We start from the raw sequence: 18,466 nt of genomic DNA on the forward strand, positions 1-18,466 counted from the left end.
GTGAGCAGCGACCTTATCCAAGCTCATTGTCTGAAGAGTGTGGAGCCAGGATTTGAATCCAGACAGGCCAGCCCAGCTCTGTCCTCCTGGCCCCATACAACGGCTGCCTCTTGGAAGCTGCAGGATTTTTACAAACCTCCTGAGCACAGACGTGCAGTGACAGGCAGGAGCTGATCTGCCCAGACACCTGTCGTGCTCCCAGGACATGCCTGCCCTGAGGCTGGCCCGCCACCTGGGCTGATGATGCATCTTCCCAAGAACCCAGGGCATGTTTACGGACTTGGGGTCAGAAGCATAAGCCTCTTAGTTACAACTGTAGCCGCGTCCACTGTCCCACAGTATGGGGAGCCTCGCCATCAGTCAGTAGTGGAAGGGACAGGAGTTGAGCGCTGTGGCGGGAGGACGTGAAAGGAGCCCAGTGGGCCATGGGCTGCGGTGATCACAGGCCAATAACCAATATTCATTGATTCCTTACATTGGGTCAAAGACTTGCCCAAACATTCATCTCATATACTCACCTTGAGATGGGAAACTGAGTCACAGCGGGTCTCAGAAGCGCCAGGAGTGGCCCCTGCGCATGGGCCCTGACCTGTGGAGCCCCTGCCAGTGCCCGAATCTGGACAGTGCATGGGCTTTTGGCTGGCGTCCCTACACTGCCTACACCTGGAGGCCTGACTTGCAGGGCCTGCTTTGCTGCCTTAAAGTGCCCCGGGAGCCTCAGGGTCTGTGGAAGCTCCCCTTCCCTCGTGCTCTCTGGCACTTGCCTCTGCACCGGCTCTGGGGCTGTGAGAGCTGTGGGCACCCCTCCCCCGGGGCATAAAGGGCTGACCACCCCGCATCGTGGTGAGTGTGCTGCTCCCCCAGCACCTGGCAGGTGGGCTGGGAGGCTTCTGGTCACTCGCTCAGCTGGCCCCGGGCTCGGGGGGTGAGGCGGCGTGGAAAGTGAAGTGCTTAGGGGAAGGCAGTCTGCTCTCTCTCCTTCCTATCACATTCTACTTTAGAGAAAAAGTAACTGTCCCCTTCCTTAGATACTTGTGTCTCAGGTCCCATTCTTTGGACCAGAGCTTTTCAAATCCAGCCCTCAGCCCTCAGCCCTGGGGGCCACGGGTCAGAGATGCTGGGCCAGGTGACACGCGTTTGTTTGGCCAACAGCTGGATTTACCTAAGGCGACAATGGAGATGATGGTTCAGGAGCTGCCCTCCCTCCCTGTCAGTTGGGCTGAGAATTTTTTGCTCATGTGTTTCGTCTGGTTTTGTTGAGTAAAGCCAAACAGGATGATTCATGGTGGCAGTTTACAAACTGTGCTTTCTTCTAGCAGCCAGGGAACCCCTTTTCCAAGAACAGAAGTCAAGCCAAGGCAAGTACACAGTGGGGCATCTTAGCACAGGGGCCAGGGAGCAGCAGGCACGCTGGGGCCAGGGCTGGAGGGGCGCCCTGACCCAGAGCAGAACCCCTGCTGCAGGAGACGGGGGCACCTTAAGCGCTGTGGGGGCCCAGGCCTGGGGAACTCGGGGCCGGAGCTTGGTCCAAAGGGTGCCCACATGCAAAGGAGCCTCCCCCGGCCGTGGGAGGGCCGGTGGGGAGGGCCGGGGGTGGGGGGTGGGCGGCAGCGGCGGCTTACCTCTGGGTAAGACCACTCGGGCGAGTAGTCGGTCACCATAAACACTCGCCCGCTGGGCTGGAGCATCCCCAGGGTGCCCTGGGCAGAGGCGGCCGAGACCACCTCAGTGACGTGCATGTAGGCCATGGTGCCGGCGCCGCCCTCAGCGCTGCTCAGCTGCAGACCCCCCTGCTGGGGGCTGCAACAGGGGATGCACATCTCGGCCTGGGCGAAGGGGGCGCGGGCCCCGTCCTCCGCCTGCGCCAGTGCCGCGCTGTCCCCCGCCACCAGCTGGTGCCCGTAGATGGTGCCGCTGCCCCCCTCCACAGAGATGAAGTCGTTGATCAGGTCGGAGAACTGGTTGCTGAAGGAGATATCGAAGTGGTCCAGGCTGAGCTCCATGTTGGAGGCGTTGCCCAGGCCGGGCTGGGCCACGGGGTAGAGCCCCTGCACCACGTTGCCCGGCAGGATGGGGACGCCGCCGGCGCTGCGGATCACGCCGTTGGTCTCGGGCTGCAGGTAATGCTCCGAGCCGCAGGCCTGCAGCTCCCCGGACTTGAGCAGGACCTCGCTGCCCTCGGCCGCGGGCGCTGTCTCCATGCTGACCTCGCCCTCGGCCGCCATGGCCTGGAAGTTGGCCTGGAACTGCATGAGGTGCAGGGAGGACGTGGACTCGATCCGGGTCTCCACGTGGCCGCTGCAGGAGCTGCTGTGGGGCGAGGCCTCCGTTTTCACCGTGGGCAGCACGAAGGCGCCCCCGGACTCGTTCAGGCCGCCGTGGGTGGTCTGCTCCAGGGGGAGGGGCTTGCTGGTGTCCTGCAGGAAGAAGCTCGGGGAGGGGGTCTGGTGGATGTGGGGGCTGTGGCCCGTCTGGCTGAAGCCGGACGCGTAGTCCTTGTTGGAGTCGATGGCGCTGAAGTCCATCTGCTCCAGGGTGGTGCTGGGGCTCAGGCCGCCGCCCGACGGCAGGAGGCTGGAGCCGGCGCTCAGGGTGAGGGAGCTGGACGCCGCGGCCGCTGCGGAGGAGGAGTACGCGTCTTTGGCCATCTGCTGCTCGAAGGAGGTGTCCTCCGTCTTGATCTCCTTGGCGAGGACGGTGGTGAAGCTGAAGCTCCGCTCGGCCGGCGGCGAGTGCCGGATGTTGGCGCCGGCAAGCTCGGCCTTCAGGCCTCCGCCCCCGTAGGTCTGACCCTGCTTTGGGTTATTGAGGAAACAGTCGGGGTCAAAGTTCATGGTGGTCTCTGGAATCTTCCGGCCACCGTCGAGGGTGGTGGAGAGGACCAGCTCTTCGGACACGTTGGTGGGCAGCATGGACAGGCCTTCGGAGCTGCCCGTGGTGGGGAAGGCGAACTTGTGGCCGTCGGAGCTGACGGCCAGCACGAGGCCCTGGGTGCCGTCGGGAGAGAGGAGGTGGTGGTTGGGGCCGGCGGTGGGGGACATGGTGTACACGGCCTCGTTGGTCACCTCCGACATGAACACCGTGGCGCTCTGGGACAGGCTGCCCATCACGGAGGCCACGGCCATGCTGGACACGCCGGTGACCGCGGGGCTGTCCACCATGTCAGGGTCGGAGTTGAGCCCGCTGCTGATGGACACGGGGGAGCTCTGGGTGGTGTCGGGGACCTCCACCTGGTTGGTGGAGGAGACCTCGGTGCTGTTCTGGTGCAGCAGCGCGGGCTTGGCCACCTTGCCGTTCCTCTTCTCGCGGCTCGAGCTCTTGCTGTGGCCGTGCTCGTGCTTGCCCTCCGACACGTCGTTGTGCTGCACCTCCGAGTGGCTCCCGTACCCCCCCGTCCGCGGCTCCACCTTGGGCGAGATGATTCGGTGTTTGGCACTGTTACACTTGTGATGCACGCTGCTGCCCGCTCCTGCGGAGACCAGAAGCACAACACACATGCGCGCGCATGCATGCACACACGCACACACGCAGGCATATGCACCCCAGATGCATGCACCATATGTAAACAGGTATGCACACATGTACATTCACAAACACACATGCACGCACACACACACACACACACACAAAGATAGAGTCAGAGCTGGTTCTGCAACGGACCCTGATATGACCCGCTGGCCACAGAGTCGTGGGGGCTGGCTTTTAATACATACTCAGGGTCTCAGGCCCACTTACACGTGCCCCGTGTAACCATCCTCCCAAGGCCAGGGAGGTTTTATTCTTGGGGTACTTTTCAAAAACCAGTAATAGTAGTGCCCCAATGTCTAGAAGGCTGGGAGACAGAAGGTGGAGAGAGTGCCACCCTCCAGGGAAGTCTCCTCCACCGACCGAAGCTCATTCATGCAGAACGGATTGTGCTGACGGGAGGAACGCAGTCCAGGCAAGGTGGCCGTGTCCCTAACCCTGCCCCCAAGCTTTCCGTGCCTGTTCGGGCCATGCAATGGCTCGGGAAGCTCCTCTCCAGTGGGGAACCACCCCGTGGGGGTGGAAGCCAGAGATTGCCAGGGGAGGAGAAGAACAAGGCACCGTGCCTGAATTAGCTAGCAGTCCCCAAACCTCGAGGGGGCATCTGCCGGGTCCCAGAGGCTGCAGGGTATTTGGGGCAAGGCCAGACACCCTCATTTAGCTTTCCTGGGCCTTTCCTTTGCTCTGGTGGTGGGGGAGACACAGAACCTTTCTAAGGGCTAAGGACAAAGCCCTAGCTATACCCTTCCCCCACCCCAGGTTTAGTGGCAGAGAAGACAGAGCCCGAGGAGCTGAGCATTTCTGAACTCCGACAGGTCTCACGTAGAGCGCTTCCTGCTAGCCTCTGCCCAGCAGGCCAGGGTGGCTCTTCCTTCTGCTCTGCCATTATTTTCATCCCATCAGATAAGGGTCCCTTTGCTTTTGATAAAAGGGCGAATTCTCTCCTGATTCTGCTATAGCCTCATGGCCAAGATTCCTCAACTCACGGAGGCTCAGCAGAACAGTGGCCAGCTCTCTAACGGAAATATTTAATTAAGGCAGCTGCGGGAGTGCAAAATGCACATTTCAAAGAGCAAACACCATTATCAGGAAAACAGACACATTAGGATGCATCCTTGGAGGGGACAGAGGTTACAGAGAGGCTTGGCTTGAGTGGGTCTAATTGACTAGGGGCTCGTCTCCTGACAAGCCCGTCGGCCCCTGCCCGGGGAACTGGGCCTCCTGCTGATGCCCAGAACGTGGGTCCGGGAGGGCAGCTGCTTTGGGTGGACCAAGGTCCGGAGTCCCAGCCATCGGCCCTTCCACCCGCTCTGCTTCCCCAGCTCTGCATGTCTGGAAAGCGCTTCCTCCTGCCCACAGGGGGCTGCTGGCTCAGCTCCGTGGGGCAGGGTGAGGGTGCAGGGCCCTGCTTTGGGTCCGCCCTGGGTGCTGAGCGGTCGCCTGTCCTTGGCTGACCCCCTCTGCCCGCACTGGAGGACAGCCACACCCGCTGTCCTCAGGCCCCTGGGTGCCTGTCATGCCCGCCCAGGGGAGACCAGCTCACCCAAGCTGCCGGTGCAGAGGCAGTTGTGGGTGCGGGGCTGGGGCTTGGTCTGGTGGCTGTCGAGGATCTGCTGCACCAGCTGCTCCACCGAGAAGCCTGAGCTGCTGTTTCCGTTGCTGCAGGTCCACTTGATGCCATGGACTGCGGGGAGAGAGGGGAGGAGAGAGGCAGGGGCCCCGTCAGAGGCCACGGGCACTCGGGGAGGTCCTGGGAGGGGCAGGGAGGGCTGGCACCGAGGCCCTCCGAGTGCGACCGGCTCCAGGGATGAGTTGATAAGCACAAGGAAGGACGAGGGGGCAGGGCTGGACACCTGGCATGGCCAGGCCAGCTCCCTGGAGGACAGGGCTCGAGGCCTGGCCGCTTAACTCCACCCTCCCGCCAGGAGCTCCTTGCTCTCCTCCCTTCTTTGGGGGCAGCCTTAGGGTGGACCCCCCTCGAATTTGTTTTCCCAAAGTCCAAATGCACGAGGTGCCAGCACAAGGTGCTAGAGCAGAGGAAGGGAGCAGGGATTCAGAAGCAGCCTTGATGGGGGGCCAAGGGCCCTGCCCAGAGGCCGGTGCTTTGTGGAGACTCCGAGGAGGGTGGAGGTCGGTAGGCTCAATGAGTGGGAAGGGCTAGGGCCCAGTTCGCCAAGACAGTGGGTGCCCCAGTGGCCAGCACTGATGGGTGACCAGAGACCTGGACATGTGCTGTAGGGTTCTGACTCAGCCCTGGAGTTGGGGGGGGGCAGTGGCGAGGGACAAGGATGCCCGAGGGTGGACTCCCCAGCTGGGTGGCAGGTTGCAGGTGGGAGCCTAAAATAAACAGCCTCGCCCAGCTGAGTGTGAGGAGGGGGTCTCGTGCCCACTTGCATGTTCCTTTCTCGGCTGGAACAGACGTGGTTCAGAGACCCTGAGCTGGGCAGCCAGTCCTGGCCCCCAGACTGGCCCAGTTCTCCTGCGGCTCTGGCAGGGTGGCCTCCAGGGCTGGTGCTGGTGGCTGGGACTCCGGGGGAGCCCAAGCCACTGTGCAAGGGGAGGGAGCAGCCAGCGGTCTGGGGGCATGGGCAGGACGCAGGGGCCGGCAGGGAGAGTCCAGAGGCATTGCCAACACCAGAACAGCTTCCTTTCTCCCTTGGCTGAAGGCTTCTCTCACGTGGACTTGTGGGAAGAAGGGCTCCATCTCGCGGTGCCTCCCCTTGCTTGGCGCGGGGCTCCAGGGGAGACGGACTCCACAGGGAGACCATCCGGCACAGCAGATAGGACCCGGGGGCAGATTCAGTCCTGGATTCGAGTCCAGACTTTGCTCTTTTCTTGCTGTGTGAGTTTGGCCAAGTCACTTACCTTCTCTGAGCCTCGGTTTCCTCATCCCTAACATGGGAGCAGTCATAGGATCTGCCTCACACAGTGGGTGGAGGAGACCATCTATGGGCCTGGCGCTTTGTGTGTCCTCTGTGAAGGGCAGCCGCTGTCGTGACTGTTCGTGGTGGTGACAGTGATGATGATGCCAAATGGCACGCGGTGCATGGCTTGCCCTGGGCTCCTGCTGACGCTCCCGGGAACTGGGTTTGGGGAAACTTCTTACTGTGAGATCCATTGGCAGCTTGGCCGAGGACCACAGTGGGGACCATTCCTCTCCGCCTCTCCTGGTCAGAACCTTTCTTTAGAGCTTTGGTGGTTTTTCCAAGCAAAGAACAACCCATGGTGAGGCTGTGATGGACGGAGCTCCCCCGGTTTGAGTGCCGCCTGGCTTATCGGGGCCGTCCACCTGCCCAGGTGTCTGCTCACTCTCGCCCTCTGGTCCATTCCCTTGAGGGTCCTTGGGGGTCTGTGGGCCCTGCCTCCTGCCCCCAGTGGCCCTGGGGCCCGAGAAGGAGGGGCAGGGCTCATTGGCACCTCCCCTGAGCTTGCTGAGCAGCCTCGCTTGGGAGACAGGTTTGCCCTTTGCCTCTGCTCACAGATGAGGAAACTGAGGCTCACATGGATGGGGTGGGAGGTGACCCCCCAACAGCACACTCCAGTGGCGCAAAAGCAGGACATGGGGCTTTCTCTCTTGCTTCTCCAGTGCTATGAGTGCCAGCCATCTGTCCCAGCCATCTGTCCTAGCTGTCCCTTTCCCTGACTGTGCCCAGCCCCCAGCCCTCTGCCGGATGATTGTTTAATTGGCCTGGGGTGGGGTCCAGGTATTTTTAAAAAGTTCTCCAAGGGTGTCTCACGTGCAGTCAGGATGGAGAAAGCATAGCTCTGTCCTAAGTCTAAACTCAGCAGGTACCACAAGTCCAGGATTGGAAATACCTCCAGGGCTCGATGTCAGAGCTGCCACTTTTGGGGAACTTTGATCAAATGCCCATCACAAAACCAGGCCACATAGTTTTGTCCTCCGTGGAAAGTTCCCCTGGGTTTGACCTTGAGCCTCCTGAGAGATGATCTGTTCTCTGTCCTCTGGCTTTGGAGCCGCACCCACCCAAGACTCTCAGTTCTCGGGGCTCATTAATCGCTGGACCAGCAGACACCTCTGCGAGTCTTCTGGAGACCTCCAGGGCCGGCGTCTCTGAGCAGGGCCCCTCTCAGCGCTGACCCTCATGGCTTGGGCCAGGCTCCTTCTCTGGCCCCCGAGGGGCACCTGCCTCCTCTCGGGTCATCCTGCTGTCATGAAGGTTACAAAAGGAAAACCCAATGAAGGGTGACAGATTGCAAGTAGAGAATTTCTGGATGCTTAATGCAAATCACCTACTGTTTTGGCACATACAATATGCAGATTGTCTCCTTCCCACCTTGGTGGGCTGGGGGAGGGGGAGAAGCGCCCCCTCCTCTGAGTGGTGGGTTGTTAGCACTGAATATCAAATACCATGAAGATGGCTCTTAACATGCCACACTCTGCTTCCTGACACGTAATGAATCAGTGGGAGAGGAGATTTCTATGGGGAAAAGAGGGCTTTAGGAAAGGTAGGTTAACAAACCCACACGCCAGCCACCCTTCCCCAATCCCTTCGCAAAAGCAGCGAAAGAGAAGCTGCTTTGAAAGTGTGTTTGATTAAATGCGAGGTCATGACCTGGTGGGTGGGGGCACAGAAAGATAAAAGGGAATTCCCAGCAAAGTGGGTTCTGTCCCCCCCCTCTGCCCATGGAGCCTCTAGTGTGGGAGATCCAAGCCAGGAGGACAGCTGGAATCTTCCAGGCCCGCCCTATTGAATCCCTGGCAGAGGGGGCCTCTCTTGGCTGCCTGCACGTGGGGCCTGGTTGGTGGTCCCTGGGCTGTTGAGCAGGCTGAGAGGGGTCTGTGTGCCCAGGGAGGTGGGGACAGGGAAGGGCTCCAGGGACGGAGAAGAGCAGGTGTGGGTGGGATGCCCTGGCTTCCTCCATGGGCCTCCAAGGGCCAGGAGTGGCCAGGAAGGTGATGCTCGTCCTGAGCAAGGGGGATTCTGGTGGCCTTAAAGGGGCGACCCCCGGCAGCCCAGGTACCCCAGCTTCCTCTCCGACCTGGCTGCCTGCCCCAGACTTGGGCTTATGGGCAGCGCTGCCGCTCAGGCTGGGTCTGCAGGCTCCGGGCTGGAGACGGCTGTGGCAGGAACCTCAAGCCCGGCCCACTCCAGGGCTGACCTGGCCTGTTCAAGACGTTTACTCTAATTACCACTCCCGGCAAGGCAGCGGGCTTCCGCCGGTGTGAATTATCAAAACGAAATCAATGGCACCAGTATGTAGCCTGTGCTTTGGAGAGCATCCTCTCATCAACAATCCACCCAAGAGGCAGCCTACTGCCGGGAAGGGAGTAATTGAGAGCGGGCTGAGAGGCTGGGGGAGGTGTGAGGGCCTCAGCCCCCCCGCACGGGCTAGGCTGGCAGCCACGGGCCTCTTGGCATATGGCTGTCCTACCCCAGACCCAGGTGGGGAAGTTCTGCTGGGCAGGACAGGAAGAGGCCCCGGACCCAGGCACCTCCCACCTCCCCAAGCTGCCCCACTGGAGCCCTACAAGGCCCTGGAGAGCCCCACCCTGCTCTGTGCACTGCACACCTGGAGTGTGCATGGGTGTGCATGTGTGTATAGCTCAAGCAGGGCATAATGCGGTGGGGACTTTCCAGAGCGCCCCCCTCCCCTGCCCCTTTAAATCCACCTGCTTTCCACCCCAGGCCAGTTCAGGCCCTATCTCCTCCTGGAAGCCCACCTGGCTACTCTAGCTCTCGGTCGGGCCCTGCTGGAGTCAGAAATCACGAGGCAGGGCCTTGTCGGATTGTTTGCAGCTCCAACCCTCATGCCTGGAATGATGCTCAATGAAGATGTGCTGAGCGAATAAACAAACAAACCAATCCACAGTCCATCGTCCCCTCCTTTGTTCTGCTCTTGTTGTGTTTCATCCTTAAGTAGCATCCTCTCATCAACTCGTGCATCAAGCGTAGAAACAACCAGAATGGCATTTATTGAGCTGACACACTGGGTGCCTAGCACCATGTTAGGTCTTTAGATGCTGAATCCATTGCAAAAGGTAATAGATGATGGTAGCAGCCCCCGTGACCAAGCTCTACTGTGTGCTGAGCCAGGTACTCCCACCTAGACCAGTGGGTCTCAGTTGCTCCTGCAGCAATGAATCACCTGGAAAGGTGGCAGATCCTCTCTGCTGTTCTAGGAGGCCAGGAGGCCATTGTTTCTGAACCTGGCCCTGTGGGGGTTCCTGGGGAGCTGCCCTGGCCTCCCGCACCGCAGCAGTCTGGGGTGTCTGGTTGGGGGATCGATTTAGGGGACGTCTGTGCAAAAGACAGAGCCCCCACGGAAAGCCTTCATCCCAGAGAGCCTAGGTCAGAGCTCTTTGTCTGGATTTCCCATCACCGGGGTCAGGTGGGGAGGGGCCTAGGGCTGTGCATTCCTGATGGGGCTGCCCCAAGCAGCGGCAGCGCTGTGCCTCGGGGCAGGGCCAGGCTCTGAGCTCCCGCACAGAGTAGTCTCTATGGAGAGAAGGGCTGGCGGGGGGGGGGGGGGGGGGGGCAGCCCGGAGGGTGGGGGCACACCGGCCAGTGGGCAGAAGTCCAGTGTGGCTGCAGTTCTTCCTTGTGGGCCGTGTGATCGTGGGAAGGTCTGGATTTCTCTACCGCAGTTTCTTACACCCAGGTGAGCTGGGGATTCTCCACAGGAGAGCAGAAGCGGGCCGGGGCCGAGAGCCCTGCGTGAAATGGTCCTTTCTGCTTTGAAAGGTCACACCCGGGAGACTTTGGAAAGGAATTGGACGAGGAGCAGAAAGCAGAACTCTGGCAGGCCCCCTCGCCCCGCAGCAGCCCTGGGAGCTGAGAGTGCCAGCTGCTTTGCTCCCCTTGTCTCTGTGGAGCAGTAACTTCTAGAAGGCTGACAGGGGCAGTTGGGCTGGAGCTCCCGTCACCACGGTAACGGCACAGGTGGCACCCGCTGGAATCAACACTTGGCCTTTCTTTGCACGGGAAGGGATTTCTAGGCTTGCGGCGAGCAGGTGACAAGGACAAGTGTGGGTGACAATGAGAATCTTCTTCCCCCGTCACAGAGGGCTCCAGGAGCCCCTTCCTCCTTTTCCTGGGCAGCCTGGACTCATCCAATCCTCCCACCCAGGTGCTACCCCCCAAGAAAGACCCCTAAGGAGGGCGTCCCTTTAATCTGTTGTCTGATCCAGGTCATCTTGGAGATGGAAAGGGGGCGCTGGAGTGATCTGCCTGGACGATGGAGGAAAGCAAGACTGTCCCAGGCAGTGTGGGGCGGGCCGGGACCCACCTAGGAACCCCGCGAGAGGCCAGCAGGAGCCGCCACGTGCCTCTCTCGCCCGAATTCCTCCTTGTTAAGGCCATCGCCATGGCAACGAGGTCAATGGGAAATGGCAGCCGCATTGGTTTAATTTTCACTGCATTCTTGTTGACAGGAATAACGGCCCTGCTTCTGATTTCTTGGTTCAACTGGATGAAATTTTCATTGGATTTAACTTCCCCTGTTCAGACACCCACATGCTATTCAATTTCCCAATCTCAGCACTCAGGTCTCATTCTCCTATCGGTCCTAAGGACAACATTTCCAGAAATCTCATTTTGAGGAGGGCAGAGGCTGCCCTCGGTGTGCGTGCGTGGGGACGTCCAGGTTGTCACCGAAACGAGCATGTGAGTCTTGCCTCTGATTGTTTTGTGACATGGGCGCCAGGCTCCCCACCTTTCTGGCTTCTGCTGAAGAGGAACGCGTCTTGGTTCCAATGTGGACCATTCCTGGGAGAGTGAGCATGGTCACCCTGTTTTCAGGGGGGCTGGGAGAAGGAGGAGAGGCGCAGGAAGAGGAGGGCAGGGGTGGGGGCTCCAGAATCGGGGCTCAGGCTGTCTAGGCGCTGATAGCGTCCCAACCACAGGACCCCACAGGGCGTTGCCCCTCACCCGCGTCCCCTGCAGTCGGCCTCGCAGGCCACCTCCGAGGTACTCACCAGGAGAAAAGCAGCCCTGGCTGGACATCTCCCCACCTGCCGTGCCCATCACCGAGAATGTGGCACCGCCCAGCCCCCCCAAGGCTCTCAGAAGCTCCCCCTGACTGGCTAAGCAGCATTGCTACTGCACCCAGGGGTTCTTGGTGCCGTGATAGGAGCGTGATAGGTGCTTGAAGCTGCGTCCTCAGGCTCGATGACGTCGGAGGCACAATTTGGCTGGGAGAGAGAAGCAGCTTCGATGGCTGTCCCCACGTGCAAGCACCCCCCTCCCCCGGGTTCTGGAATCCTCTTCTCCCCACTCGTGCCTAACTACAGCCCATTCCTCCCCGGCCTGCCCAGGTGCAGCAAAGGTGGGGCCGAGGAAGCGACTGCTCGCTGGTCCGCTGCCTCCTGGCCACTTGGAGATGGAGACAGAGGGGAGGGCAGGGATCAGGGGGGATTCCAGCAATTTCCTTTTGCTTCCTGCTGGATTGTCTCAGGAATCCTGGACTCAGATGTCTCTAGGTGCTTGGGGCGGGAGGGGGGGTGGGGGGGAAAGCTGGAGGGGCGGCAGCCTCCATCTGGGGGTGGGGGTAGCTGCCTCAGCTTCCGTGTGGCCTGGAACCTTTGATTTTTAAAGGAAATCTGGCAATCTGGAGATTCGATTGTTGGCAAGTCATTCTAACAAAAATTAGAGAATGAAGACAGTGCTTATTCAGTTGAAGATGGAAAAGGGGAACTCTTGATGTCCTGTGGTGCTTCTGGGCATGGGGGAGGCAGTTAGCACAGGCAGTCGGAGTGAGCTTTGGGCACTCAGGGGGCAAAGCAGCTGTAGTTTTACCCTAGATCAGTGTTTCCCATCCGAATGGGTGGGGCCATTGTATCTCCAACACTGCACAGACAACAGCTCAGGGTGCCCTCTGTACATGCTGAGTAAATCAATGACCAGCACGGAGGACGAGTTCTCTGTGAGCAGGGCTGTCCGGCCCCAAAGCAGCTCTGAGTAGCCGACAGCTGGGGGGGCAGGGGCGGAAGGAAATCAGAAGTATTTCTCTTTTAGTTCTCCTTTGGAGGGCCAAGTCAGCTAAATAAAATTTAGCCTGAGGGAGAGACGCATATTTGCAAAACAAACCTGGATTCTCTGAGCGGGGAAAATGAAACAAGCCTCAAACTCCAATCAGCCTTCCCTCCCACACCTCCCTCCCCTGTCTGCTCTCACACAGGAGCAGGGACAGCAGGAGCAGGAGAAGGACTGGGGCCCAGCTGGGGATTCAAGGGGACCTACCCCACCTGCTCCCCCAGCCAGCAGCTCCTTACCAAAGGGAAACAGCAAAATGTGCAGGGAGAGCCCCTCGAGGCCTCTCTGCAGGGTGGACGCAGTGTGGAGGTGGGGTGCAGGGGCTTTTATGCGACTCCAGGGTTTCTATAGGTTCAAGCCAATCAATGTGGGGCAAGACCCCATGACACACCCGTCTCAGTTTCAGACCAAGGAAAGTTCCATGGGAGAATTTCTTAGTCTGGAAACCACAAAAGGACCTCGAGGGGTCCTGGAAAACCCCCAAAATACATATCCAACTCCTCTGGTTTGTTCACTAATGCCTCTCTCAGCATTGGCCCCCCCCATGTCTGCCTCCCTCCCACCCAGATTTGAGAATCAGCTGATTCTCCAAGAGGTCTGTGACCCTAAGAGGGACTGACCCTACTCTCCAGAAGCTCTTGCTTCACTTCTCGCTGAAACCTGCTTTAGGATGGGGTTTCTCAAAAAGGATGGCCCTGGGGACCCCAACATCAAATTCACTTGGGCAACTTGGTAAAGAATTCAGGTCCCCAGGTCCCCCTGTCCGCCTATGGGACCAGCACGACTGGGGTGGGGCCCAGGAACCTCCCCAGGGGTTCCGATGGGAACCACAGATTCTGGGGTAAAACCACAGCTGCTTTGTCCTCCTCTGAGCCGCCGTAACAGGGCAGCCTGGGGGTGCCCAAGGCTCTCTCCTGACTTTTGGACCAGGTGAGGACACTGGAAAATGCTTCCAAGCGCACACACCTGGCCTGAAAAAGGCCCTCAACCCCTTTGCAACAGCACCTCAACCCGGGGCCCATCTAAGACCCTTTCGCCCTTCTCCTCACTGCCCCTCTTCTCACTGCCCTGGCACTCGCAGCTCCGTGTGTGTGTGTGTGTGTGTGTGTGTGTGTGTGTTTGTATGTCTCTCTCTCTCTCAGCTCCGTGTGTGTGTGTGTGTGTGTGTGTGTGTGTGTGTGGCGCGCGCACGGTGGGGGGGAGCAGCATGGTTTGATTTCGCGTGCTAAGTACCCCCCCCCCCCCACCTCCTCCGCCCAAGACTCCAGCTGGACTCAGGACCGCAGCCTTGGGGCAGCCAGGGGAGCCAGGGCAGCCTGATTCCGGAAAGAGGCGGCGGTGCTTGGGCCCCAGGGCCCCTTCTGCGGCCTCCCGCCCCCAGCCCCTCGGCTCCCCGCCCCCACTCGACGGCCGCCCGCCCCCGCATCCGCCGCGTGCCGGTGGGTGGGTCAGCGTCCCTCTCCGCAGCCCGCACCGCCCGGCCCCACGGCGGCCGCATCCCGAGCCCGCTGCTGCCACGGGCCGCCAGGTGGCGCTAAGCGACCAGGAACGGCGCGGCGCAGGCCGGGAAGGAAAGCCTTTGTTGATTTTACTTCTTGATATTCTATAATCACCAGGATTACAATCTAAGCAAAAAAGCAAAACAAATAAACACCACCACCACCACCCCCCTACTGGATCTTTGGTCTTTGTCTGAAAAATTATGAGAAAACAAAAGGCGCATTGAATATCCTACCCAAGGCTTGGATGTTAACCAGGAGAGATGGGGGAGGAAGCAGAGAGGGTTCAGGCGACAGTGGGCTCTGCACGATTGACCTGATGGGGTGGGCGGTCCCCATGGGACACCTGCTGAGCTCCTGAGGGGGCCTGCTCCCTTCTGAGCTCTCTGCCACCACAGACACCTATGGGTAACACAGGGTCCCTGTCCAGCCCTACTGGCCTTTGTCTCGGTCCTGGAAACCTCGTGGGGTTTGTAGCCGTGGCCTTAAGGGGTTTGGAAGGATGACCACCTGGAGGGTGCATAGCAAGGGCTGACAGAGAGCCTGGCTCCGGAAAACACCGTGAGCTGCAGGTGTGGGAGAAACAAGGGGATGGGTGGACTGGCTGCTGGGAGCAATGAAACCTCTCACTCAACTTGGCCTCCAGCCTCCACACTTCAACATGGCTTCTACTGCCCCCAATTCAACTTGGCCTCCAGCCTCCACACTCAACATGGCTTCCATTACCCCCAACTCAACTTGGCCTCAGGGCTCCATACTTCAACTTGGCTTTCATTACTCCCATCTCAAGTTGGCCTCCAGCCACCACACTTCAATATGGCTTCCATTCCCCCCAACTCAACTTGGCCTCCAGCCACCACACTCAAAATGTCTTCTATTCCCCCCAACTCAACTTGGCCTCCAGTTTCCACATTCAACATGGCCTCCAGCCCCATACTATATATGGTTTTCATTACTCCCACACTCTACCTGGCCTCCATACCCCACCCCCAACTCATCATGGCCTCCATTCCCCCACAACTCAACTTAGCTTCCACCTCCCCATACTCTACACGGTCTCTAGCCACCACCCTCAACATGGCTTCCATTTCCCCCACAAGCAACATGACCTCCATTTTCCCAAACTCAACATGGCCTCTACTCTCTACCCCCACATAATGGTCTCCATTCTACCCACACTACACAATGGTCTCCATTTCCCCCACACTCAACATAGCTTCCATTCCCCCCACAATTGACATGATGCCCATTCTTCTACACTCAACATAGTCCTCCCCTCCCCCCCCAAAATGTTCTCTATTCTACCTACACTCAACATGGCCTCCATTCCCAACATACTCAACATGGTCTCCACCCCCCATATGTCACATATCCACACATCTTCCCTTACCCTCTCACTCAACATGGCATTTATTTTCCCCACACTCCAACAGGATCTCCATTTTCCCCACAATGAATACGGGTCCGTTCCCTCAGAATTCAATGGGGTCTCTATTCTCCTCACACTCAAAATGGCCTCCATTCACCCCACACTCAACTAGTCCTGATTTCCAGCCACTCAGCTTGTCTTCCATTCCCCTTCGATACTCAACATGGTCTCTACCCCCCCTCACTCCCCCTTCAACATAGCCTTCACACCCCTCCCACACAACATGTCCTCATTCACCCCTTCTGCACACTCAACATGACCTCTATTGTCCCCACACTCACATGACCTCCATCCCACACAGAACCTGGTCTCCATTTCCCTCACACTCAACATGGCCTCCATTTTCCCACATTCAGCATAACCTCCACCCCACACTCAATGTGGCCTCTACTTGCCCATATAACATGGTCTCCATTCCCCCCACAATCAACTTGACCTCCATTCTCTACCCCCTACCCTCAATAACATGGCCTCCATTGACCCCACACAACTTGGTCTCCATTCACCCCACACTCAACATGACCTCTACCCCCCAAATTCAGAATGGTCTCCATCCCCCCCACCACTTGACTTTGCCTTCATTTACCCAGCACACATGGCTTCCATTCACTCCACATTCAACATGGTCTCCATTCCCCCCATACTCAACATGGTCTTCACCCTGCACATACCACATAGCCCCATATCCTCCCTTCTCCTCTCACTCAGCATGATCTCCATTCTCCCCATAACGATCATGGGTCTGTTCCTCCAGAATTCAACATGGTCTTCATTTTTCCCCCACGCAAAATGGCCTGCATTCACCCCATACTCAACTGGTCCTCTTTCCCTCACACTCAACATGGCCTCCATTCCCCATATCACTCAACTTGGCCTCTACCCCCAATTCAACATAGCCTTTATCACTTCATACTCAACATGGCCTTTATTTTCTCTTAGTGAACATGGGCTCCATCCTCTTACACTCAACTTGGCTCTACCATTTTCTACTCAATATGGTCTTCATCTCCCTTGGCAGTGAGGCCTTTCCCCATTATACTTGATTTGGCATCTACTCCCCATAGTGAACGTAGTCTCTACTCCATGCTCAACAGGCCTCTGCCTCCTCACATGCTTGCAGTGCCCCACCTCACTCAACGTGGCCTCCATCACCCTCAACTCAGCATGACATCCATCACTTCCTATTTATCCAGCCCTTTAGGCCTCCATCCTGCCATGGATCCATCAGCTCCATCCCTGCTTTTGCCTTTGTTTCTTCCCTCACACTTTTGTCACAAACCTACTTGGGGTCACCTTTCTGCCTTCTGCATGTCTCCAAATCCCACGCATTTGTCAAGGCCAAGAGAAGTCTTTCTACCAGGAAACCTCCCTGACTAATTCTACACGATTTTCTGAATTCCTAAGTATTTGAAGGCAGAGCCGTGTTTCCTACCCCTAATGACTTGGGAGCTGCTTTGGAATCATTTAGCTGTTACTTCCTTTTTGGTTTTTCTTCAAGATTTTTTGGTGACATTTTGAGGGGAGGGTCTGGACTTTCTCCCACATCGCATCTTCTGCAGGGCCCAGCCCAGGGCTGAGCTCAGAACAAGATTTTCCAAAGCGTGTTTAGGGGTCCAGTCTGGGTGGTTGGAGGAGTCCCCAAAGGACTAAGGAAGAAGGGGGCTGTCCAGCTGGCCTTTGGGTGTCCAGAACTTGGCACTGATGGGCTATGGGTTTCATCAGTGTCTTGAGAAAGAAAGCTGGCTCTCTGGCTCTTGATAATTTCCCCTTATTGTGTGCTGCTGCAGCTCAGACACCTGAGTGCTTTACCTCTATGATGCCATTTGCTGGTCACAGTGACCTTGGGAGGTAGGGTCCATTCTCAGCTCTTTGTATGAAGGAGGACGGTGAGGTTCAGAGAGCTCAGGTGACATGGGCAAAGCTGCCCCTTAGGTAAGAGGAGGAACTAGACTTGACCCTCATGTCTGTATCTCCCTGCTTTGCACTCCCAGCCATGCAGGGTCCTCCTGCAGTCAAGCGATATTGTGTTCCTAGAATCCTTTCTGCCTGTCCTCCTCCATGGCCTCGCTGCTCTTTGAACCCATTTATTCATTACTTTGGGGAATGTCCGGTGTTTGTCTTGGCCCGCGTGATGCCCGACTCTGCTGATGTGGCGGCTCTGGCCCTGGTCTTTGCCGAGTGGCGCCCAGTCTCTGCTCCCAGCACAGAGGCATGGCTGCCTTCGCAGGGGTGTGGCGGGGGGAGGTGCTGGAGAAACAAACAATCGTCCCACAGAGCTGGACGTGTGCATCCTGTGAGTGTGTGCATGTGGGTGGCAGGGCAGCTGTGTGTGTGTGTGTATGTGTGCAAGCACGCAAGCGTGCGTGGGCACACGAGTGCATATGTGCGTTGCTGGTGTGGGCCCTGGTACTAGGCTGGTTCCTCAGCCGGCAACCTGCCTCGCCTGCTCGGTGCTGCTAGGACTCGGGACAGAGGACTCAGGACATTGGGGGCAACCACAGTGGGCTCCGGGGAAGGCCGTCAGGCAGAGCTACCCTGGTGACCTTGCTTGGTGGACGCAAGGTCACCTGGCCAGCCCAGGGTGTTCCAAGAGGAGCCCCGAAGGACTGCAGACACAGCTTAAAACTCATGCCCTCGCCCCTCTCCCCAGAAGACAGACCCTCACCAACTGTTGGCTGGGAAATGGCTCCCATGACAGTCCCTCCTGGGCTGGCTGGCCAGGGATGGGGCAGAACCCTGCAGGGACTCAGAACCCATGGAGGGAGAGGCTTGGCTCCATAGGAATAAGCTCCACCTAGCTGGGGCCTGCCGCACAGCCTCAGAGCCGGGGGCAGAAGGTTCTGGGCACAAATGTTCAGAACCTCTGTGGTCTGTGCAGCCAAAGATCAGTGAGCACATTTCCAGCCAGCTGGCAGGGCTGAGGCCCGGACCCCTGTCTGGCAGGCCATTCTGCCCTCCTCGGAGACATTTTTCATCAGTTGATCGGGAGGAGAGGACTCACCTGCCCAGCCCTTGGCTCA

General features: G+C 58.5%; 1 protein-coding gene across 15 annotated transcripts in view; it reads right to left on the reverse strand.

Moving 5' to 3' along the window:
• CAMTA1 (calmodulin binding transcription activator 1) overlaps window positions 1–18,466 on the reverse strand; it is a 964,086-nt gene that overhangs the window by 87,987 nt on the left and 857,633 nt on the right. For 14 of the 15 annotated variants that reach the window (XM_077151442.1, XM_077151451.1, XM_077151440.1 and 11 more), the window contains 2 exons: window positions 5,069–5,209; window positions 1,623–3,469 (listed from right to left, as the gene is read on the reverse strand). In XM_077151442.1, the coding sequence (XP_077007557.1) occupies window positions 1,623–3,469; window positions 5,069–5,209 (1,988 nt within the window). Of the gene's footprint in view, window positions 1–1,622; window positions 3,470–5,068; window positions 5,210–10,773; window positions 10,819–18,466 lie in introns of those variants that run through there. The other variant, XM_077151452.1, reaches the window with a different exon arrangement.

The sequence above is a fragment of the Tamandua tetradactyla genome, chromosome 2 (assembly GCF_023851605.1).
Source record: "Tamandua tetradactyla isolate mTamTet1 chromosome 2, mTamTet1.pri, whole genome shotgun sequence".
Classification (NCBI taxonomy): Eukaryota; Metazoa; Chordata; class Mammalia; order Pilosa; family Myrmecophagidae; genus Tamandua; species Tamandua tetradactyla.